The 22,881-nt window shown below is 50.1% G+C and overlaps 11 protein-coding genes across 11 annotated transcripts; 6 read left to right on the top strand and 5 right to left on the bottom strand.

Annotated features, from left to right (window-relative positions):
* Positions 1 to 204: 204 nt before the first annotated feature.
* On the bottom strand, positions 205 to 1,387 carry trm8 (tRNA (guanine46-N7)-methyltransferase; the record flags this gene model as incomplete). Its single annotated transcript, XM_033554558.1, has 3 exons — positions 205 to 908; positions 973 to 1,160; positions 1,218 to 1,387. The coding sequence occupies 3 exons, from the start codon at positions 1,385 to 1,387 to the stop codon at positions 205 to 207; spliced, it is 1,062 nt and encodes a 353-aa protein (XP_033410449.1).
* Positions 1,388 to 1,881: 494 nt separating this feature from the next.
* ALT_5674 (ESCRT-II subunit protein VPS25) lies at positions 1,882 to 2,559 on the top strand (the record flags this gene model as incomplete). Its single annotated transcript, XM_033554557.1, has 3 exons — positions 1,882 to 2,268; positions 2,322 to 2,397; positions 2,447 to 2,559. 3 exons carry the CDS (start codon positions 1,882 to 1,884, stop codon positions 2,557 to 2,559), a joined length of 576 nt encoding a protein of 191 aa, XP_033410448.1.
* Positions 2,560 to 2,770: 211 nt separating this feature from the next.
* On the bottom strand, positions 2,771 to 5,531 carry ALT_5675 (BRCT domain-containing protein; the record flags this gene model as incomplete). Its single annotated transcript, XM_033554556.2, has 4 exons — positions 2,771 to 3,418; positions 3,487 to 4,876; positions 4,934 to 5,373; positions 5,439 to 5,531. The coding sequence occupies 4 exons, from the start codon at positions 5,529 to 5,531 to the stop codon at positions 2,771 to 2,773; spliced, it is 2,571 nt and encodes an 856-aa protein (XP_033410447.2).
* An 823-nt stretch (positions 5,532 to 6,354) lies between these two features.
* On the top strand, positions 6,355 to 7,862 carry ALT_5676 (putative toxin biosynthesis protein; the record flags this gene model as incomplete). Its single annotated transcript, XM_033554555.2, has 4 exons — positions 6,355 to 6,570; positions 6,624 to 6,762; positions 6,827 to 6,935; positions 6,986 to 7,862. The coding sequence occupies 4 exons, from the start codon at positions 6,355 to 6,357 to the stop codon at positions 7,860 to 7,862; spliced, it is 1,341 nt and encodes a 446-aa protein (XP_033410446.2).
* Positions 7,863 to 8,161: 299 nt separating this feature from the next.
* On the bottom strand, positions 8,162 to 9,296 carry ALT_5677 (ceramidase; the record flags this gene model as incomplete). Its single annotated transcript, XM_089599946.1, has 4 exons — positions 8,162 to 8,339; positions 8,390 to 8,906; positions 9,106 to 9,145; positions 9,201 to 9,296. 4 exons carry the CDS (start codon positions 9,294 to 9,296, stop codon positions 8,162 to 8,164), a joined length of 831 nt encoding a protein of 276 aa, XP_089455823.1.
* Positions 9,297 to 10,398: 1,102 nt separating this feature from the next.
* Positions 10,399 to 11,491, top strand: ALT_5678 (putative mitochondrial carrier protein; the record flags this gene model as incomplete). Its single annotated transcript, XM_089599947.1, has 2 exons — positions 10,399 to 10,450; positions 10,500 to 11,491. 2 exons carry the CDS (start codon positions 10,399 to 10,401, stop codon positions 11,489 to 11,491), a joined length of 1,044 nt encoding a protein of 347 aa, XP_089455824.1.
* A 356-nt stretch (positions 11,492 to 11,847) lies between these two features.
* ALT_5679 (uncharacterized protein) lies at positions 11,848 to 13,467 on the bottom strand (the record flags this gene model as incomplete). The annotated part of the gene is made up of 3 exons (XM_033554552.1): positions 11,848 to 12,057; positions 12,120 to 12,185; positions 12,250 to 13,467. 3 exons carry the CDS (start codon positions 13,465 to 13,467, stop codon positions 11,848 to 11,850), a joined length of 1,494 nt encoding a protein of 497 aa, XP_033410443.1.
* A 1,600-nt stretch (positions 13,468 to 15,067) lies between these two features.
* ALT_5680 (putative prefoldin subunit 1) lies at positions 15,068 to 15,576 on the bottom strand (the record flags this gene model as incomplete). Its single annotated transcript, XM_033554551.1, has 3 exons — positions 15,068 to 15,236; positions 15,321 to 15,487; positions 15,547 to 15,576. 3 exons carry the CDS (start codon positions 15,574 to 15,576, stop codon positions 15,068 to 15,070), a joined length of 366 nt encoding a protein of 121 aa, XP_033410442.1.
* An 894-nt stretch (positions 15,577 to 16,470) lies between these two features.
* ALT_5681 (cyclin-dependent kinase) lies at positions 16,471 to 17,625 on the top strand (the record flags this gene model as incomplete). Its single annotated transcript, XM_033554550.1, has 4 exons — positions 16,471 to 16,507; positions 16,578 to 17,086; positions 17,150 to 17,313; positions 17,373 to 17,625. The coding sequence occupies 4 exons, from the start codon at positions 16,471 to 16,473 to the stop codon at positions 17,623 to 17,625; spliced, it is 963 nt and encodes a 320-aa protein (XP_033410441.1).
* Positions 17,626 to 19,034: 1,409 nt separating this feature from the next.
* Positions 19,035 to 19,781, top strand: ALT_5682 (uncharacterized protein; the record flags this gene model as incomplete). Its single annotated transcript, XM_033554549.2, has 1 exon — positions 19,035 to 19,781. The coding sequence occupies one exon, from the start codon at positions 19,035 to 19,037 to the stop codon at positions 19,779 to 19,781; it is 747 nt and encodes a 248-aa protein (XP_033410440.2).
* Positions 19,782 to 21,293: 1,512 nt separating this feature from the next.
* On the top strand, positions 21,294 to 22,343 carry ALT_5683 (uncharacterized protein; the record flags this gene model as incomplete). The annotated part of the gene is made up of 1 exon (XM_033554548.2): positions 21,294 to 22,343. The coding sequence occupies one exon, from the start codon at positions 21,294 to 21,296 to the stop codon at positions 22,341 to 22,343; it is 1,050 nt and encodes a 349-aa protein (XP_033410439.2).
* Positions 22,344 to 22,881: the final 538 nt, after the last annotated feature.

Here is a 22,881-nt window from a genome sequence, read left to right on the forward strand (position 1 = left end):
TGCAAGCAAGCGGGATTTACAGAGATATGGTACGATTATGCATGCAGCGGGTGCTGTAAGACTGTTTTTTGGTTTGAATCATACTATGGAGTTCGACAGGCAGCATCCTTTCCAGAATAGCATTTTTCAATCCATCAATGAAATTACCAACCGTACTCCATTCTGCATTCCGCGATCACTTGGTTTATGCTCAATGACAAAGAGTCATGCAGGCCATTCAGGATCCGCCTTACGCCGAAAGACAGCCACGTATTTATTCCCCTTATTCCGAGCCACCTTCTTCCCTTCCTCGGTGGCCTCCTTCATAACCCGCACACACTCATCCTTCTCCAGCTCCTCCTCTGAAACCCGCTCGAAGAGTTCCCTCACCCCAGCATTCGCACCCCCGCTGTTCTCCCCGTCCCCCTCCTCATCACCAGCTTCCACCCCAAAATGCCTCAGAATCCAATGATGATACTCCTCTACATCAGTGATCGTGTACAAAAACCCACCCGGCCGCAAAGCGTAGGCATACTCGGCATTCAGCGTCTCGGAGATAATCCGGGCCTTGTGCTTGCGGGCCTTGAAGTGCGGGTCCGGAAAGCAAATGAAGATCTTGGAAAGTTGATGGCGGGCGAAGAAATTAGGGAAGAATTTCATGGTGTTGCTGCGGATTGCGGAAATGTTCTCGTAGGAGCCCGGGACGAGAGTGGTAGGCATGTGCTCGGTGTCGGTGGAAGGGGACGGCGACGCTGCATCTGCAGTCGCGTTTGCGTTTGCGGGTTTCCCATCTATCTGAGCTTGCTGCTGAGACGGAGTTTCCGACCCTGCTGCTGTCGCAGTCGCAGCCCTGAGCTTATGCTGCTGGGCCCGGAGGGCTTGGATGCGCGTCGTCACGTATTCGAGAACCGAGACGCGGATCTCCATGCCTGTCAATGCTCCGTTAGCACTGCTCTTTCACCGCGTATGTATGTGTATGTGTCCGTATCCTACCAACTATCAACGACTCCGGCAGCAGAGGCGCAAGCCCAATGAGCAACCCGCCAAAGCCACACCCGATATCCACGACCTCGACATCCTTCAGGAGCTTCCGGGCCCCGGCGAGATTGGTATGCGATGGGTCCGGGTCAACAAAGGCAGGGTAATGTGATGACCAGTCCATATGCGCCGGGCTGAGGGGGCTGTAATCACACATTAGCGACGGATAGTGTTTGTGGATATGTGCGAGGGGTACGTACTATTTCAGGTGGTGATCCGAGAAGGGGTTTGCGTGCGCACGCTGGCGATAGTACTTCTTCTTGGGCAGCTTGATCTCTGCGACGTCGCTGGGGCCGGGTTGCGAGGCGGCCTCTGCTGTTGCTTTGCGGTATTCATCGCGCTTTTGGCGTTTGGGCGGGGGTGGTGTCATGGTTGGATTCTGTCTAGGGTTGATTTATGATTTCGAGCGGAGAATGTCCTTTACAAAGGGGGTTAGAAGTGTGATGGGCAATTGCAATCCCCGATAGAGAAATATTCGTGCAATGGCCGGAGTTGTGCTGGCGGAGGTTTGGACTTTTTTCTTAGCGGAAGCGTGACGTCCGTCAGGATATCGGAGGTGAGCTTGGCGGAAAGACTCCACCTCCGAATAGCAACCCCACAGATCGATCGCTCTCTTCGTTCTGTCAAATATCTTCGTCTTGTCAAATCATACTGTCCTTTTGACTTCCTGCACAGTAATGCACAGTCATTCGATACAATAACCTCACCATCGTCCCGCCAGCAATCCTCCATACCGTACCGCACCCACCCCCGCATCCGCAATATCAGTATCGGTCTCGTGTATGTCAACACCATACAACTACTCCATAACCACAACTACAACCATACTAACCATATCTCCAGTTCTCGGCCGGTAACGAAAAGATGTCTCAGTCTCGGTCTCACCCCACAACAACCTTCCAATTCCCACCAACCTACTCCTTCCCCCCCTTCTTCACCCCCCAACCAAACAGCACAACCCGCCTCTCCCAGCTCCAGAAATGGTCCTCGCTGATCCAATCCTGGTGCCGCCATCATCGCATCTACCGCCTCTCACTAATTGAAGCGATTGAGAGCCCGCTCTTCCATAATGCTACGCTGCGGAAACGGTTGAATCTGAGCGAGGCCAGGGCCGTGCTGGACTGGATGGCCAAGCCTGAAGAGGAAGGGGGCGGCGGGAGACGGGCGGAATGGATCGATGGGGGGAGTAAGTCTGTGGCATGGATTTGGTGGAGGAGACCTGAGGAGTGGGCAGGGATTGTGGCGGATTGGGTGAGCTTTTCCCTTTTCTGCTTGTCGGCTAGCTTGCTGATGGTTGGTTCTAGGTGGAAGCGACAGGGCAGAAAAATGTTGTCCTGACAGTATACGAGCTGCTGGAGGGAGAGGCTACGATGTCGCAAGGTATGGTTATGCTTCTGTCCTTTAGGAAGTCGTCGCTGACATCTTCTAGAATGGCATGGGATGGATGCAGACGTGATGCTCAAGTCTCTGAACGTTCTTGTAAAACGCGGCAAGGCCCAGGTTTTCGGCAGCGAAGGCCAGGAAGGTGTCAAGTTTTTCTGAACCCGGACTCGTCTTGAAACGCTAAAGTCAAATTCTCAAGCTGCATGACTATATGCACAGAGCTGCTAGCGGCATCAAATCTGTCCGCAAAGAAGAAATCCCATAAAGATCCAGACATTGATCCATCATAACCATGTACAAGGTAAGTTCCCGAGAAACACCGGCTCGGCTATGCAGCGGACCTAACAACCAAACCAGGCGCACACCCTGTCTAGTGGTCGCCCTGGTCAACCATATCTTCCTTCAGTTCGTATCCCTCAGTCGTACGCAGCTCCTGGGACATGGCAATGTCCAGAAGCCAGTCGACGCGCACGATTCGTGGTGTCTTGCTCATACTCTGTGCCAACTGTGAAAATCGTGGCCAGAGCTTCTGATGTTCGGGCGATACACTGCTAAGAAGGTAGACCTCTTTGCGGCTCAGGTCATCCTCCCCTGAGCTATCGTCTTCGCTCTCTTCCCGCTGCGAATGGTAGGAGACCCTTCCGCGGAAAAGGGTGCAGGTCCCTCCATTGACGTCCACAATCGACTTGAACGCTTCAAATCCTCCACGGATGGACTCAACACAGTAGATTTGATAGCCCTGCAGGAGCTTGTTCTTGTTCTTCTTCGCCTTGGCCCTCGCTTTTTCTAGAGAGAAGCCGAACCTCTTTTCGGCGGTTTTGTCCACCAAGGGGAAGTCGTCAGGGTTCAGAAGCTCATTCTTCTTGAGGCACTCTGTGATGAAATCGATATTCACTATCGCAGGACCGTATGCCAGCGCATTGACGAATTTGGGAGTTCTCAGTATAGACGGCGCGGCGAGATGTGTGCATCTTCGTGCATCTTGCACAACCATGATTCCAAGGTCGCGAAGTTGGCGCTGATAATTGTGAGCCCTTTGCCAAATATGGGCTGGTGCATATAGTTTAATATGAGTTGGCAACATACCTTGTCTGCATCCTCTTTCTTCAAATTGCCCACCCACTTCTGATACCCAGTAATAAGGAGGTGCATGGCAATAGGAGGTTTCGACTTCTTCTGTCTCTTCGCCTCCGTCGCATTGTCTTCGTCGCTTTCTTCCTGCGGTTCTACTGATCTGCGTTTCTTGGCGTTGTTTAGTACCACTCTGTCCTCGTCGCTCTTTCTTCGCCCGCCATAGATCACACCTCCGACTCGTTTCTTCTCCTTCTCGTACAAGGCGATATCTGGTGCGAGTTCCTGCAGTCGATTGAAAGCCGTTTCCTTTGACTTGCGACTGCTTGTTGAAGATGGTGTGTCGTTCTCTTTGCCCTCCGACTCCAACCGAGCACGTGCGGGCGTCTGGGGCTTCTTGTTGTCTGAAATTTTACGTGACTTGTCAGCTGCTCGCGGTGTCGTAGTCGCAGCATCGACGGCCTTGGGCGTAGGTGGCTGCATAGCACTTGATGTCTTTCCGGCATCAGCATTCTGGTCTTTGGTCTGCATTGCTCGCCGAGGGCTGTCTGATGATTGAGTTGTGTTCTCCAAAGAAGAAAAGAAGTGGCTCTCTAGCACAGATCTGTCCAGGCGTGTCTGGCCAACAACCTCGCCTAGATTTGTCCGCTTAGGAAAGTGAGTATAGCGAGGATCAGATACCGGTTGCATCTTCCATTTAGCATAGCTTTCCTCCAACCAGAGGTGATTCACAACGTGCAATCCCCATTCTTTCGCAGCAGCGCATTTCTCGCTGTTGCCATGGGCGGTTACTAGGTGCGTGTTTTCCTGCTTCAGGGTCTTGGTACACTCTGCGCCTGCCGCTGCGATCAAATTCTCCAGGTAGATTCTCGCTTCGCCCACATAATTTGACAGACTGATTTTGAGGCCTTCGAATCCGGGTATTCCTACACGCGAGATGGGGTAGTGTAACATCCGTCGTAGCGGCGAGGTCCATGCATTGTAGGTGATCATATGGTAGAGCCATGATAGGTTTCCGACGTCCTTATTCAACCTTGACGCCAAGCGATAACCAAATCCAGATCTGTAACGGCAGATGTAGATATCTGCTTCGGAGACGTCCGATGTCACACGGCCGCCAGCGTCCCTAATCACCTCGACAATCGTGTTAGTTAGATGTATGCCGATCCCAAGATCTGCGGAAAGCATGATCTTTTTCCCTTGGAATACATCGAGGTTTGGCCGTGGATGAGCAGTGACGATAGACGCTGGTAGGTTGGTCGGCTCAAGCGTCGAGGCGCCAATGATATCACGATTTTCCGATGATCGAATCGGTGCGTCTGTACCTGCGCGGAGGATTTCAGGATCTGGAAGAGTATATGGGCGCTCGTCGATTCTCCTTCCTAGTTTGAGGCAGTCATCGAACCTTTAAATGCGGTCAATCAGAGTCAAACCAAAGGTTGTAGGGTAACCACAGTCATACCAGTGAGGAAGCACAATCTTGATGTTCAGCTTTCTAGAAGTGACCATTCGCGCCTTATCGGAATCCACCGTCAGATCGACCAAGTGAGTGACCATATTCGACACCCTGGGACTGTAGAGACCGCCTTTGGCCAAAACGCCGCCAATAATCGCATCCTTATCGCCTTCTGGAATATCACCGCACATAACGACAACATCGTTCAGGAATAGCCTAGGATCGGGGTTGTACTGTCGGGGATTGGCCAACTTTTTCTTCGTTAGAGACGCCTGCACCCATTGCGGTTTGACTACAGGAATGAGAGCGTCATTAGCAGCATCAAATGCAGGAAAATCCACAGTATTCGATATCAGATGCGTGAATCCTTCTGTAAGGGGTGGGAAGTCTGCTGGCGGCTCGTAGATCACGGTCTCCCCGCCATGCGCCTCGAACGTTGACGCGAGCTAGTTTGCGAAGTCAGTCGAATCAAAATTGTACAGTCAACGATACCAAGAAGAAACAGGCGTACCTGATGAGCCGTATCAGGGCTGAGGTCTTTGGAGCAAATTATACAGACTTTGCACTGGTCGAAGAGCTGGAACTCTTCATCACGGCCCGCCATGGCGGAATGGAGACCGCAGTCTGTAGAAAACGTTGGCTTTCTCCGTGACTCTTGCTCTTTTATTGATTCTCCTGACAGATAACCAGCACCAGTTTCGCGACAATGAAAGCAGGTAAAGCGTAAATGATTGCAACACCTAGACGTTGTCCTTGCGATTGAGAATCTGTAAATGATGCCTGAGGGATGCGACGCGCCGACGCGAGGCATCACGACGCCATGTCACGTGACTCGTGCATGAATGTGATACGTCCTTTATTTTTTAGAAAGCAATACGAGTATTGATGAAATCAAGCGTGGTTTAGGTGTTGTATTCTTATTATTGGTTGCATTGCAATGCTACAACTTCATTGATGCATTGTTCGAACTTCGAGTCTAGTATTGGAGTGTGCATCCTGCGACGTACTTCAACACGAGAGCTAAATTCATGGAGACAGCGGGTTTTAACTACATATTTATCAGCTATTTAGATGGGTTGAGATCTTCCAACTGTTTTGTGAATGTGAAATAGCCGCAAGATATAGAACAATTGCTTCACTACCGACGAACTGGCCCGGTGATTGATCACCAATTAGATAAACCCACTCCCCGGCAGTTGGGCTGATCCGCCTTGTGCCTTTTCTGTCCCCATCGGTCTTCAGCTTCCTCGGCTCATCCCCCGAACCCCGGCAACTAGTACTGCATGTCCCCAAGAATGATCATGATATAGTGGGGTCCCCGGTTTATCGATATGGCAGGATTATTATTATTGATATCCAGCAGTCCTCCTCCTCTTTGCAATTTTCTCCTTTTCATATTCCATTCATTGTGGGATGATTGATTCAAAATGTCTTCGTCTTCGTCATCATCAATATCAGGGCCCTTCCGCATCGTGGAACATGTGGTAGAATGTCAACATATCAGGGAATATCCAGCAGCCACTGCGAACGAACAAGAAGATGTACTGCATCTGGCTGTAAAACAATACATTCCATTCGATAACCCCGAACCCCAGCCTGGCGATGTGACCATACTCGCCGCTCATGCTAATGGCTTCCCAAAGGTATATCTGGATACTCTATGGATCCCGCGAGCGCATACTGAATGCATGACCAGGAGCTGTATGAACCACTCTGGGAGGAGATATATGCGCGCTCCAAAGCCAATGGGTTCCGTATCCGAAGTATCTGGATGGCAGATGTGGCGCATCAAGGACAAAGCAGCGTGCTCAATGAGGATCTTCTAGGAAATGATCGTGCGTTGATTGTTATCGGGCCAACCTCTCGAACCTGGCAGACTGACTTAGTCCACGTCCACAGCTAGCTGGTTCGATCACCCCAGAGATCTACTTCATCTAGTCAATGTCAAGCGCAAGGAAATGCCCCGTCCAATCGTCGGAATCGGCCACAGCATGGGCGGCGCTCACCTGTAAGTCTAAGGTTAGGAAGCCCATGCAAACAATTCTAACGCTATCGCAGTGCGCAGTTATGCCTAATGCACCCCCGGCTCATTCACACTCTGGTCCTACTAGACCCAGTTATCCAACGCCAAACCACCCAGCTCGAGCCGCGACCCCTGTTCAAAGACCAGCTCGTCATCGCCAAAACCACCCAACTCTCCACCTACCGCCGAGACAAGTGGCCATCCCGCAAAGCCGCCGCAGAAGCCTTCAGGAAGAACCCCTTCTACCAAACCTGGGACCCCCGCGTCCTCGACCGTTGGATCAAATACGGTCTCCGAGACCTTCCTACCGCCATTCACTCGCTAGATGAGCCCGCAATCTCCCAAGACAGTGACCGACCAGTCACACTCACAACGACTCTCCACCAGGAGGTCTTCACTTTTTCACGGCCCAACTACGACGGGCCCCCGGGCAGAAACGTGCCGATTAACCGGTTAACGCATCCCGATCTGAACCCCAAGCACCTTGGCTCATTCCCTTTCTATCGGCCGGAGCCGTCCCGCATCTTCGCTCAGCTTGAGCACCTCCGTCCCAGCGTGTTGTACATCTTCGCCGGCAAGTCGGACATGTGTCTCCCCGAGATGATGGCCGACAAGATGAAGAATACAGGCACGGGGCTTGGCGGCAGTGGCGGCGCGGCCGAGGGACGTGTGCGCGACGTATATCTCGAAAAATATGGCCACTTGCTCGCCCAGGAAGCACCCAGTGAGTGTGGAGAGGCGGCAAGCCGATGGCTCGGCAAAGAATTGGAGCGATGGAGGGCGGAGGAGCAAGACTTCCGAGAGCAGTGGAGCAAGAAGTCGAAGATCGAGAAAGCGACTATCGATTCACGGTGGAAAGAGCATGTACCTGCGCCCGTGAGACCCAAGAAGGATTCCGAGGCCAAATTATAAAAGGCTCTTATGTTCCTACATTACCATGCAACGACAAGAGCGCCGTTACGATAGACAAATACACATAGGATCATCTACGCCACATCCATGCTACATAGACAAAACTCGCTTCGAAACCTGTCAAGCAACTTCCTGTTTTCTTCATAAACTTCATTTCTCGTCTATAAGATAACCTTGAGTAATTTCAGGGCAGACCTCTATAAGCTAGTTCATTCTAAGGATCTACATAGACCGTTAAAGCAACTTGAATAAGTCTGGAGCGCCTGGCTCGAGTCAAAAGCACATATTGGCTGGTCAAATCAGATTGACTTCTTGGCCGGTCGACTTCCGGAATCAGTACTGGCGGGGACAATCTCCGGGAAGTTCCAGAAATGAGGCCACCACAGCTCGTATTCCTCTTGCCGTCCGTTCAGGCAATGGCGCAGCCAGATACCCCAAATGATATATAGGTAAGCTCCAATACCAGTCATGACATGCCTGCAAGGGACATTAGCAAAAAGCCGAGAACTGGGTTAAACTAGACATACCACCAACCATGGCCCTCGAGTAAAAGCCCCCAAGGAAGCCCGACTGCCCGACGCCATCTGCGGAGCGTAGGGCAAAATTGGTTATCCAAATTCCAAATGAGGAATCCTCCCAGGAACATCGCTAGTCCATAGGCAACCATGAACCACATTGTTTTGAGAGTCCTCACGTCCCTGACATTCTCGTAATGCTGTTGTTCCTTGGAAGGCACGGGCAGATCTTTCTTTTGACGAGCCCGCCGATCCTCCTCAGTAGAGTGTCGCAAAGATGGGCGAAGAGTCACTTCCATGGTGTACATGCTTCTCAACACGACGACGATCGTCAAAAGCGCATACGCATTTTGATGGAATACAGGGTCCTGGAGGTAATGGTAGTAAAGAGTGATAAAGACGGCCAAACTCGTCAATGCGATGGCGAGAACAATACGGAAGCCGAGGGGTCTCGAGTAAGAAAATGAGGCATAGCACATCAAGCAGGTCGTGTAGATCATCGAGAGCTCATCAACTAATTGCATCGGATCTAGTAGGCAGTCAGTAATCCCGCATGTATCCTTTTTAGTGACTGGACTTGCATTTGAGAGTCGAGTGGAATAGGAAACTTCCAGCCCCAACTACGAGATATCCGTAGAAAGCTACCTGGAAGATCGTATCATGTCCATATCGCCGACAGCTCCGGATGCCCTTGAATCCAAGCCACATGAACAAGAGATTTGTCATACTATTGACGATTTCGGCGGAGTAGACAGTCGCATAGTAATCCTATAATTCATAACATGTGAGCGCAAGACATGATCCCAGCCGAAGCTATACGCACCTCTTCACACCAGTTCAACGTTGATGTGACGGGGCTCCAATATCCGGCCTTGGAAGGCGGATACGGAATGGACGTTGGGAAAGACCACTGAGGCATGGTGGATCTCCGCGGCGGGTATAGGACAGCCTCTTTAAACAGCGCCGAGTAAAAGGATCAGGATATGGATGGCATCGCAGCGAAGACGGGAAAGAAAAGATGGAAGAAGAAGACAAAGAGGCACATTAGTCATGTACCTTGTCTAGGTAGATACTATTCCCTGGTCAGGACGCACTTCCTAGGTATGCAAGGAACCTACCGGTTACCTACGCTTCCCACGCAAGCCCCGTGACGTCGATAATTACACAAATCAGCGGGACCCATCAATGTCAACTCAAATTTGCAGCGTACCTATTGGCCAGATCGACCCTCCGCGGGCTGCCGACGCCCCGGCGGAAGGCGTATCGTCATGAAATTACCAGTGATCGATCGCTTTCATCCACTGTGAGAGGTACCTACATTACTGGGGCTAGTATCGGAATTTCATAAGGTATTTTTACCTACCGAACTATGGATGCTGTTTTCAGATTACCAATGCATTCTCCATCTGCATGGAATGCTTGCAGAAAGTTATCTCGAATGGAATCAGCTAATTGACTAGGATACATTAATCCCAATATATTGTTTCGTCTATGGACGTATCCTTCTCAGAAGACATGAGTGGACATAATCTACGCTCCAGAGGGTGTATCTACCTGGGTACCTTAAGTAGCGGTGTATCATTGTATGATACGCTGTATGGTTACATAACGGCGGTAATATATATCCAGATGTGGCTGGTGCTAGGCCAGCCGCAGCCAATCACAAGCAATCGGCCGGAAACTTGATGACTTCACCGATAGTCGTGCATCTCAGAAAATGTTGGAGACCCTCTGCGCCGAGAAAGGCAAGTCAAATCTCACTGCATGACTAGGAAGTGACTCGGCTTTTGCCCTGACAGACCTTTCATCACACGTCATTAGCACTGGATCTCTCCTTTGAAATGCGGTCGTCGTATATTCCGTTGTAAATCGACCGCGGAGCGGTCTCCGGCTTCTGAATCATATACGGTGCTGGAGCGCTGTTGTTAATACGAACGAGCTGAAGCAATTGTGCCTATATCGTCAGCATTGACAGAAGATAGCAGCTCCCGGGGCGAACCTGTGGAACTTCTGCAAGGGAAATGTCGAACAATGCTGCATACGCAGTGACGCCGGCGAAAACCACATCCACATGTACGAACGTTGTGACTATCTATCTTTGACCAAGACTACCAAACTCAAGGTCTCAGCGCCGACACAGATCTGCTAATGCTCTACTCCTGCTCAGCATCCAAAACCACGTTCCATTTCGCCGCCGGCCTCTGCTCTGGCCTAACCTCCTCCATCCTTCTACAACCCGCAGACCTCCTCAAGACCCGTGTACAACAGTCTCAGAAAACCGCTTCTCTCCTTCCTACTATCAAGAAGATTCTCTCCTCTCAACACCCCATCCGCGGTCTATGGCGTGGTACACTTCCTTCAGCCCTACGAACGGGCTTTGGCTCAGCTCTATATTTCACAAGTCTGAATGCACTACGTCAAGGCTTAGCGCAGACAGAGGCTTCCATGGCCATCGCCGCATCAAGCAATGATGGAAAGACTCGTACTTCGTCGTCTGCGCTACCCAAATTGTCTAACTGGGCCAATCTAGCCACCGGCGCCGTTGCACGGACAGCTGCGGGTTTCGTGATGATGCCGGTCACCGTGCTCAAGGTACGCTATGAATCGGATTATTATGCGTATCGCAGTCTGTACGGTGCGGGGCGCGATATCATCCGTACAGAGGGTGTACGGGGCCTATTTTCAGGATTCGGGGCGACTGCCGCGCGGGATGCTCCATATGCAGGACTTTATGTTCTTTTCTATGAGCAATTGAAACGACGTCTAGCCTCAGTTGCCAGCTCGGAGCAGTCAGAGCAGCCACTCAAGTCGACTTCGTCTTCATCCATCAACTTTGTGTCTGGTGGACTGGCTGCCGGCCTGGCCACGGCGATCACCAACCCTTTCGATGCTGTCAAGACACGTCTGCAGCTCATGCCTGGCAAATACGGGAACATGATACGTGCCGTCCGCTTGATGATCCGCGAGGATGGCGTTCGAAGTCTGTTTGGCGGCTTAGGGCTTCGCATTACGAGAAAGGCACTCAGCTCTGCACTTGCATGGACTGTCTATGAGGAGCTGATTCTGCGGGCTGAGGCTCACTGGGCTGAAAAGGACAAGATCAACTTATTATGATAAACTATGACCTTGCCATACTATGTTTTTCCTTCTTTGAGACTTCTCGGTGCTCGTCCAGCGGTTTACAGGCAATTACGGGGAAACAGAACATGGCGTCTCATCCTGATATTGAGCTTCTTGTATCATATATAGCGATGAATATCCCATCTCAACGAAAGAAGAAGACAAAAACCCAAAACTGAGTACAACTTGACGGCTAATACGTATCATATATCATAGGACATCACCAAAAATGACCCCGTCTTCAGCAAAAACCAATGGAAGTTGAGGTTGGGCATTCAATGCGAAAAAAGCCCAAGGCAAAAACAATCTGGTATATTCCAATATACCACGCAAAAACATCAACAGGTTCATTATGTGAAAATCCATGCCCTCCGGTTGGGGCTCTTCTTGCGCACAAGGAACATTCTGTCTTTCTTGCGATCATTGACTTTAAGTTCGGTCAGGGTGCTTGAGGTCTCGGTGACGAGCTTGCCTTCGCGTAGTCGCCGAGTGTGGGCGAAGAGCTCTTCCTGCAAATCTTCAGAGACCCATTGCTTGATGATAATGTAGTTGCCGTCGAGCTATGGGTGAAAAGAGGTCAGTATGGCGCCATCTTTGACTTGCAGTTAGACAGATGACTTACCTCATCGAAATCCCAAGGCAGGCGATAAGCAATCAGTGTCTCTGGGAGGATATACTTGCGGTGGACCTGCAATCAATTGTGTTAAACACCTCACGCAATGGCTTGGGCCCGCTGAATCCAGATCACTTACCTTAATCCACGTAGTCTTCTGGTGATCAATCTCCTTCTCCTTCTCTTTCTCCTTTTCCTTTTCCTTCTCTTTCTCCTTCTCCTTTTTCTCTTCCTTGTCTTTCTTCTTCTCCTCTTCCTTGGGTGGATTCTTCTTCTTGTTGATGATGTCCTCAATCTCTGCCTCGGAGTAGCCAAACTCCATCTTTAGTCGAGTCCTGAACTCGCGGTCTTTTCTCTCCTTCTCCTCTCGCTCCGCCATGCGCCTTCGCTCTTCGGCGATCTTCCATTCCTCGATAGCAGCCTGCTTCATGGCCGCCTCTTTCTTCTCACGTTCCATCTGCTCGAGTAGCTGCCTTGCTTGCTCATCGCGGAGCTCCTTCTTGAGACGCTCGCGCTCTTCCTCTTCCTCAATCTTGCGCTGGAGCTCCTTAAGTTTCTCCTCACGCAACTTGGCCCGGACTTCTTCCTGCTCCGCAGCCTGACGCTCCGCCTCTTCGAATTTTCGTAGCTTGAAGCGGAACTCGGCCTGCCGCTGTTCCTCCTCCATGCGCTGCTTCTTTTCAAACCGCTCAAGTCGTCTTAGACGATCACTGATCTCATCTTCGTACCAGTTTTCTTCTTCTTTAATAAGTTGAGTCTGGTTGTTCTCATGTTCACCGCGCCGGCGAGCAAGCTCCCTCTCTAGACGTTCAATCTCCATCTGCTGCTTCATGAGCTCGAGATCCTGGCGTACATCGTTCTTCTCGAGCATCCGTTGGTCAATCACCAATTCAAAATCACGTTGCTGACGAGGAGACGCCTCATGGCGAGGAGAAGCCTCGCGAGACACGCTCGTGCCAGCACGAGGTCGACGGTGCTTTCGGAGGACAGTTTCATCCTCCGACTCGATATCGACTATGGTTGTATCCTCGTGGCGCTGCTTGCGGTTCTTGTTGGCACTCCTGTTGGTGCTTTTGTTGCGGGAGTCGTTTTTGATATCAACAATGACTGCAGGAGGAGGAGGAGGGGGCTGCAGTTCGCGGCGGCGCCGAGCGCCCGTTGAAGCGGAGCGATGGATACGGACGTCTTCATGCAAGACAGGACTGAGATAGGTCGTGCTGCTGAAATCAGGATCATAGCGATGACGAGAAATAGAACGTCTTCTGACGGAGTGTCTGTGGCGGGGAATATCCATGGAGACGTCCGACTCAGAGTAGTCTGACTCTGACTCGGTGACTAAACGTGCACGACGAGGCATCTTGACCAGCGCTTGCCTTTGTCTAGAAATTTAATTATATATGGGATCGTATTGCGTGGCCGAGGCTGACAAGGCTGAACCACGTCGGGTATCAAAGCGGGGTGGTGCAGGAATCTATATATGAGGTGGGCGGCAGTTGTATAGAGTTGCAAGGACTTGAGGGGAAGGATAGGTCGATAAGAGAAGAAAAGAAAAGATGAAAGGCAACGACAGGAATAGGACCCGGCTCTAAAAAAGTCAAGAAGACGAACCAGCCACAGCTTTCGTAAAAGCGGGAACGGCCAGCGCTACGAAGATCAGACGAGGATAAATGAATGATGACATTCAGCTGAAGTGGGGGAGGAAGCAGGTTTAAGTATCGCAGGAGACCTGACACTGAGAGATCATCCCGTCGCCAACGGTCGCAGGAGCCTAACTATGGGGTACTGCTCATTCTTCCTATTTATTTCCCTTTCGCTTACCACTGTGGGTTTGATAATGATAGACAGCTCCGAATATTGACTCCCCTCGAGATCTAGTGTGCATGCACTATCCCGAGTGCACATTGTCTTTGTAGGCGAAACGCCAACTGGCGGCTATAGAAACAATCGACCAGAACGATCTAGATGAGATTAACATCGACTGGACGCCAATCTTACATTTTTACTGCTTTAGGCGCCTAATCACTTCTGGTACAATCCCAGGTCCATCCAATAATCCACCCACCTTGCTCCTGATCCAAGGAAACTAATCGGTTGATCCCGCTGTGACCCAAGAGTTAGGTATTCCCAGACGTAGCATCCTGAGGTACCTACTTTTGCCAGGACTTACTTCAGCTGCCGTCCCTGTATCCACACATCTGACACTAGGGCGTGACATCCCTCGTGATGGGGATAAGTACACAGGAATCTGGTGCTGTTGCTGCCCGATTGCGCATGACGCCACCCACGCAATACTTAGGGTCGGTGATACTCGATTCAGGTGGGCCTGTGGCGGATGAGGGTTCTATCTCCCTTCTCTGCCTTTTTAAGGTACCAGAGACGTGACACTACGCGTAGATGTGATCAAGCTCCACTTCGGAGCTGCACTTTTTGCCCAACGGCTCCTTGCGATATCCATTACTAGCTTATCAGGTATGCAGCTGATGGATCTGTATTCACTTTGCCATACTTGTTGCCCTGTATGGACTATGTGAAGAATACCTCATATATCGTTTTTGATACCAGAACCAGTCATCATCAGACATGGTTCTGACCCACACTATCCCTAGTTGTATCGGTATCCAAATGAGAAGTGGTCCTGCCTTTGTCTAACCCAACCCGATCGGACCCGCCGGACATACTTCATACTCTTGGGTATTCTTCACAAGTAGTTGTACACTCTCCCAAGGAACGATCGGGGCTGGCTTTTTCAGGGAATCTGTGGGGTCTCATCGCACTTGTACCTGCTCAACAGCCCTGGTGACCTGACAGATCGAAGCACCTTGCAAATCGTGTAGAGCGTTTTGTTCTCCGCCATATTCGGGGATGTCTTCTCATCCCAGCTTTCCCAAATATATGATTGAGGCAGTTGCTGTCTGCCGACTGGCGTGCACATGTGATTTCGTGTTCGACTTCATTAATCATGCTCGTCCACCGGACTTCAGAATCTGCTCCAGATTTTCACGACTGTTCTTGTGCGTCATCTCGAGATAATTCAATTTCTTTTCCAGACCCTCAATGTCTGTCTTCAGCTCAGTTCTCTCGGACGCTAAACGCTTGTCAACCGTGTCCATCGGGACCGCCACGAACCTACAGCCAAAGAGGAACAGTCAGCCTTATCTCGGCATCCTTACTCTGTAAGGCAGCTGATAGCCACGCAGAACCTGTACTCACATTTTCCCAACGCCCTCGTAGACCTTTGTGTCTTTGGATAGCGATCCAATTTCTTTCGATGTCAATTCGAGGAGGCGGATATTCTTCTGCTTTGCCGTGATCTGTGCCTTGGTGACGCCGATCTGCTGCTGCGAGCTGATCGCTCGAGCTTCGATCTCTTGCAGCAACTATAAAACAAGTATTAGAAGGAGAAATTTTAAAGACATACACCCATAGCAACTCGTACCTTCTGAAGAGCTTCGTTGGGGATAGACATGTCGAGGGCAGATATAGGACGTGGAGGGATAGTTGATGAGGGGGAAGCTTCGCGTCCTTCGGATCGACTACTTGGAACGTGTTCAGTGCGGTGGCGATGAGTACTATGAGATCTGGGACTATGAAGTTTCCTCAAGCAATTGTTTCGTTCGAACTATCCGCGCGTCCCTGATGCAGTTAGATGGGTTGAGCGATGCCAATGTACTGAGTTGTACCCCATGATCCCATACTTGGGCTAGAGCTCCTCAAAGGGCGGGCGGTAGGGGCAATTACCAGATACGGCTACATAGGGCATAGGGTTTGGGCTCATGAGATGTACAGATGCATGATATCTTTCAAGGAACTTATTTTATTTGATCAAGGTAGCATATAGAGATATGCGGATTTTGTGCCTACTCAATATCTGCTTGTGATCTTATGGATTGATTACAAATTGAGATTATCTCGTGTCGTATGGAGTAGTCAGGATATATATACCCCGGAAAGCCAGAGGTTAGTGCCTAAAGAACAACGAGGAGACAAAACAGTGTCGAATAGGTACGGTCTACAGCTGGTTGGCAAAATGGTGCAAATGTTTATACTCTTCCTTTATTTCCGAAGCTCTACCTCTCCAGGACTGAGATGAATTGGGTAAGTGTCGGAACAGCTATAATCCGCCTAGCTTTACCAGTAATGATGAGACGATGAGACGGGTATATTAAAATATACCTAGAGAGGTAGGTACGATATGTTGACGGAGGCCTTCTATGCAAACTAGTCAAACCCCCACATGTTTACCCGCCAGGGTCTGGCACCAAGTAGCCTCATATTTTGATTTCCCCTTCCTTCTTTCTCGCCCCTTCCATCGTCCTTTATACCGTTAGGAACGTAACAGAAACCGAAAATCGCGTCCAAAATGGAGAATTACCATAAGATCGAGAAAATTGGCGAAGGTGACGTGATGATGCAGTTATCTCAAGTGGCTGCCTAGTATACTATAGCTCACGCGTCGATGCTCCCCAGGAACGTACGGTGTCGTCTACAAGGCTCGAGAGGTGAACCACCCAAACCGTGTCGTGGCTCTGAAGAAGATCCGACTCGAGGCCGAGGACGAGGGCGTCCCCAGCACCGCTATTCGGGAAATTTCCCTTCTTAAGGAAATGAAGCACCCGAACGTGGTTCAGTTGTTTAATATTGTATATGTTGACGACTGCAAGCTTTATCTTGTCATGGAGCTCCTAGACTGTGATCTAAAGAAATACATGGATGCCCTACCTGTCCATGAGGGCGGTCGTGGTAGAACTCTGCCGGACGGGTCAATGATGAGCGCCAACCTGGGTCTAGACGGAGCTATGGTGAAGAAGTTCATGGCACAACTGGTCGAGGGTATCCGCTACTGCCACAGCCACCGTATTCTGCACCGTGACTTGAAACCACAGAACTTACTTATTGATCGGGAGGGAAACCTGAAGTTGGGCGATTTCGGACTGGCGCGCGCCTTTGGTGTCCCGTTGCGGACTTATACTCATGAGGTAATAAATACAGCCCATGAAACGCGTCATTTAAGCCTAGCAGCTAAATATTGTTCGTCTAAGGTGGTTACCCTTTGGTATCGCTCTCCGGAGATTCTGCTCGGTGGACGCCAGTACTCCACCACAGTTGACATGTGGTCTGTTGGAGCTATCTTCGCGGAGATGTGTACTCGCAAGCCACTATTTCCTGGTGACTCGGAAATTGATCAGATTTTTAAGATCTTCCGGTGCGTAGCTTTTTGCTAGGTCGAGTTGGCCCAATAGAGTTTGACACTTGGTTCTATAGTCTCCTTGGCACCCCCGATGAAGAGATCTGGCCTGGTGTTGCCGCGTTTCCAGACTACAAGCCCACTTTCCCAAAGTGGAGGCGCTCCCCAGCTCCACTGGTCCCAGGATTAGACAGTGCTGGCTGCGAGCTTCTGGAGGCTCTGCTCGAATATGATCCAGCTCAGAGGCTATCTGCAAAGCAGGCCTGCATGCACCGTTACTTCCGCAACGGCAGCTCATTCTATTCCAGCCGCACCCAGGGCAGTGGCTAACCAATCTCCAGAAAGAGAGCATATCGTAACATCATTGATGTTGGATAGTAACTGAAGAATAGATTATATCATAGTGAAGTCAACACGGACGGTTGAGGGGTCGAAGACCATATCTCTAGTCAGAAACCAAGCAATTTCACCTGATTGCCAGCATCACCATAGCTGATTAAGCGTTTGATTGCTCCCTGCTGTTTGTAGTTCGCAACACTTGACCCCGAACACTACTCGCACCATTGACCCATTATTTTAACAAATTCTTACTGTCTACCATGCTATTACGTTTATTATAAAGCTCAGCTGTGCGGGGGCTTATATAGAGGGTATCCTTTATGATTTAAATAAAGTAAGCATGCTGGACAGATTCGATACCACTAATTATAGTAGAACTTAACTGGTCGGGGAAGTGCTGTACCAAAAGGAGTGCAGCCTGTTTATCTAATAGAGAACCCTTTAACTTATATATCCAAGTTTATTGACTAATATGATAATAGGGTAAGAAGTCCAAAATATAGTAAACACATACATCACATAGATATATAGTATGCTCTTTGGCTGTTTATTTTGCAGCCTTGTTAGACAAGTGTTATGTTTAAAGGAGGATCTTTGATGGTTAGTAGATATATATCTACGTGGCAGGAAGGGTACCTAGGTTATAAAAGAGAATACTTCAAGATATAGGTTATGTAGATCTAGGCTGGAGAACAATCAGTCTGTGACCATCTTGTAGTTACTCCAAACGATGATGATATGACAAAGGACAATCCTAAGGTCGGTAAAGCTAGTGGTCACAAGCACTTATCTAAGGTGGTGGGTGTGATTAGAACCAAGGACAACATCTCAAAAGGAGTTCAACCAAACAATGTATTTCTGGAAGACTCTGAGAGCCCAAAATAAGTTATTTACCCAACAAAAGAACCAGCAGGAAGAAAGGTACATGTGCGCAGGGATTCTGCGGTTGGCCGTCGGACACGACAGCCCATCGGATCCCCGTTGCTGTGGCAGGGATGCTGGTGGAGACTGTGCTGGAAGCGCAGCCCGCTATGGACTATGGAGGCATACATCATCCACTCCTCGCTATCCATTTCTTGACCGATCAGAGTGATTCGAACATAAGATTTCTAGAAAGAAGAAATTGTAAGTTTGTCAAAATCCCTATGATCATTCATTTCGGGTCGTTGATTCCCCCTGCGGTTACGATCATCACGATCATCAATCAAAACAATACTAATTGTTTGGTTTACTACATCTAGTAGTTATTTGTTGTTAGCCGCCAAAGTCATCGCCCTAATTGGCACCGAGTCTCCAGAATCATATTTGGAACACCGTTATAGTCGTTGATTCCGACAAACATTGGAACAACTGGGCTGTGATAGGGTCCAGTGGGCGGATCGCAGCCTCTGGCAGCCAGAATGAAGGCTTCATTGTGGATCACGGCCACATTCCTCGCTTCCACGGTCCTATCTATAGAGACATTGCCATTCTCTCCCCCGCAATTCGCAGAAATCAGCAAAAGAGCATACGATGTCTTACAAATCCTGAAGCGCGCCGATAATAATTGCCCGGGGGGTTACAATCCTTGCACCAACCTAGGCCATTCCGACGTTTGCTGCAGAAGCGACTCGACCTGCTCTCGAGACGCCGCCCATAATATCGCTTGCTGCCCTACAGGGGCAAAATGCACAGGAAGTCTTACGGGGACGTCCACTGGCACGGACACCAGCTTTAGATTCCCTGGAACTGCAACTGCGGCACCGACTACGACTACCAACGACGCTACAATAACCGGCTCTACACTGACCGGGGCTTATCCGTTCATCTATGTCCCCACCACATTCCCCAATGCAGGCATATGCTCGTCATACTGGTCCGTTTGCCAAAGCGAGTATTCGCAGTGCACCGCGGCACTTGGAGGCCGCTACGGAGTCACCGTCGCAGGAGGCGGTGCAGGAGTCACGGTCGTGGGCGGTGGTCCAACGGCCGCCGCGTCTGTTTGCTCGAGTCTGAGTCAAGCTGCTTGCCATGGGCTCAACCTGGCGTATTGCGGCACGTATGCCACGGGAGGAAGTAGCCCGAACATTGCTGTATCTGGCCGAACCTCCAGCTTGCAGGACTTAGTTTTTGGTATGGTTGTTGGCGCGGCGGGAATGTTTATCTGAGCCTTTGAGGCACGGAACCATGGAGGTCGACAATATGAGACGCCTTATTAAGTTTGTTTACGAGGGATTACAACAGGGTATCGCAGACATTGGCCCTCTTTTCACGACTCTTTCTCTTTTACGCTTCGGATGACCCTCGAAACGATTGACTGATGATATGTACGCATGTATTTGAAATGGCGCTATGTTTCCCAATATGCTTGTATATAGAAGACGAGATACTTTCATCGATCAACATGACGAGCAGAATCAGATTGACTTGATAAGCTTCACTTCACTCCCTTATCTCTGACAACATATTCAAAGGCATTGTGCATGCTGTACAAGGTTGTTCGACTCATTCATTAGGCTCCTTGCAAGAATCCCTCTTGCTTCACAGTCATTGGTCGATCAGAATGGACTTGATCAAACGCGGCCTGAACTGGTGGATACAGTGAAACTCAATGCCTTGCCTATGCACAGGAAATGCCCAATCTCCTACCCAAGGTTTCAAACTTTCGGATTTCCAAGGCATTAGCGTCCCCGGATTGCCTGAAGATGTGTTGTTCCTACATGGAGTACAGAGCATATCAGTGCATACACCGCTCTGGCGATTCGAATCCGAACAGCCGACACGTCAGTAAGCCTTGATACTTAGCTAGCACAAGACAGGAGACAAAAAGATCCGTATCAATGAGGAAGGGTTGACGTATTAGAAAGCCCGATGGGGACAGGCCTACATCGACCTGATGCAGTTTAGTTGCTTGGCCGATTCTAAGGCCGGGTAATTTCTGGGATCTTCTGTTGGTGGAGCTTCTAGACAGTCAATGGCCCGGTCTGACGGTCTGAGTCAGTCTCGCCGGCCGTTAAAGCCAGGCGATCAGAAGAGTCGAGCACAGTGACCTAGGTGTGATGCTGTCAGGGACGGCACCCAAAAGAGCGGGGAGGATTCCATGTGAGGGGCAGTGATTGTGATGCCAATCACACCGACGGGTGATGCTCAGTTATTATTAAAAAAACTGATAGGACGAACAGGAAGATATGATATGATTCCCAGCCTCCTAAATTTCCTGGTAGTCTCTGAATCTGAGTTATTGTAATATATCGTGCGTCAGCTGTGTTGTAGCGATTGGCTGTTGGTATCAGGAAATCCGGTGGTTGGGTTTGGATGAGAGGAGGCTGGGAGTTGTGCTCAGTCTCGACAGTCAGACCTCCACGAGCTGCCGGATCGCTTCTCATACCTCCATTCCTTTCTCTCATAGAAACATTTTTGTTTACTTAGATCATTATCACAAAATTTCTTACATTCCGTTCGTTTTTGAAACCTCGTGGAATCTGCTTTATCGCATTCCTGCTATCGGAACTATCCGAACTATAGCCTGTCAAAAGTGTCACTGCCTCTGAGCTGGTCGACTGCAACGAGTGACAGGCTTAAGCTGATTTGGCCAGGAATCGCAGCAAACAGTCCAGGGTGGGCGACTGATCGTTACCTTGCGCCAACCCTTCAAGAATCGTCGAAACTGCTCCTTCGCCATGAAGACATTTCATATAGTACGGCCAACGATCTCGATACTGGCTGTTCTGAGTCAGTTGCAACTATCAGCTGCGACACCGCTGGAAGTCGAAGAGGCCAGTCTCGAGGAGGCCAGTCTCGAGAAGCGCTGCGCGAACCCTTGCGGCTATTACAGTCAGCTATGCTGCACCTCCAGCCAGACCTGCGGTACCAACAGTCAGGGACAAGCAGTTTGTTTGGACTCGTCGGGCGGCAGCGGCGGCGGCGGAAATTGGGAATACTATACCACTACCTACGTTATCACCGAGACGGATACCAAAACGATTACTTCTACATGGAGTAGCCTGATACCCACCGCAACAAGCTCGACTAGCTGCAGGACCGACCTCGGCGAATCAGCTTGCGGCAATACATGCTGTGGTGCCGCCTTTGTCTGCGCCAATGATCAATGTATTGTGGGAAGTTCATCGATATGGGTAACAGCCACTGCGACGCCTCCAGTCCGGGGAACGACACAGTCGACTATGACGCAGACTGCAACTGCGACGACCACACAAGGGTTCATTCCACCTGTGGGAACAGACGGCGCAACTTTGATCGGAGTCCATGCTGCCGGAGGAGGACTGAGCGGTGGCGCGATTGCGGGTATAGTTATCGGCGTAATTGCTGGCGTCTTTATCCTGCTCCTGCTATGCGCCTGTATGTGTTGCAAGGGAGCTCTGGACGCCCTGTTCGCCTGCCTTTGTCCTGGTAGAAGGAAGAGAAAGGACACCACATATGTCGAAGAGCGATACCATCACCATGCGCACGGAAGCAAACCCGAAGGGCGTACCTGGTTTGGCACTCGGCCATCCGCCTCAGAAGGAGGCGAAAAGAAGTCCAAATGGGGAAGTCTGGCGACCATTGGCATTCTACTCGGCGCTCTTGCGCTGTGCCTAGGCTTGAGGAGGCGCAAGGATGAAGACGAGAAGAGTGATTACACTTACCCTAGCTCCTACTATTCTTACTACGACTACTACACGAGCGCAAGTATGTCTCCCTCGCTCCCCCAATTGACCGTCCGTAGCTAACCAGTCTGCGTCTTAGGTAGCGAAAGCTCGGATAGGCGAACGAGAGACACAAGACGATCCAGAAAATCTCGCACGCCGCGCTCACGACGATCATGATCTAATGACTTGATCTCAATGATCCGAGGGCGTCCTCGAAAACGAATTCCCCCTCTCCTGTGAATGACTGAGCATTCTCAACGAGCTTCCCCAATAACTGATAATGCATAGATCGGCGCTGGCCTTGTATGTTATAAGTATGCTTGCTGTTTTTCCGTTGCGATCTCTGATTTCTGGGACGGAAATGTGTGACGATTATCTCATGTGATTATGCTTTACCTTTATGATCTTGATGGACTTCGGACGAGGAAATGATGTAAATATGAGCAACGAATGCGAATGATTCGATTTTACTGGTAATCCAACAGATCTTAATCACTGTAGGGATATCTAACCTGCCAGGCACATAAGATGCTGTGAGTTTGCCTTGGGACAGATATATCCATATCCGAACCCCAAAGCATCATGAGCTCGAAGCCGAAGAGGGCATCTGGACGCAGGT

This window comes from Aspergillus lentulus (assembly GCF_001445615.1).
Source record: "Aspergillus lentulus DNA, contig: Alt09, strain: IFM 54703, whole genome shotgun sequence".
NCBI lineage: Eukaryota > Fungi > Ascomycota > Eurotiomycetes > Eurotiales > Aspergillaceae > Aspergillus > Aspergillus lentulus.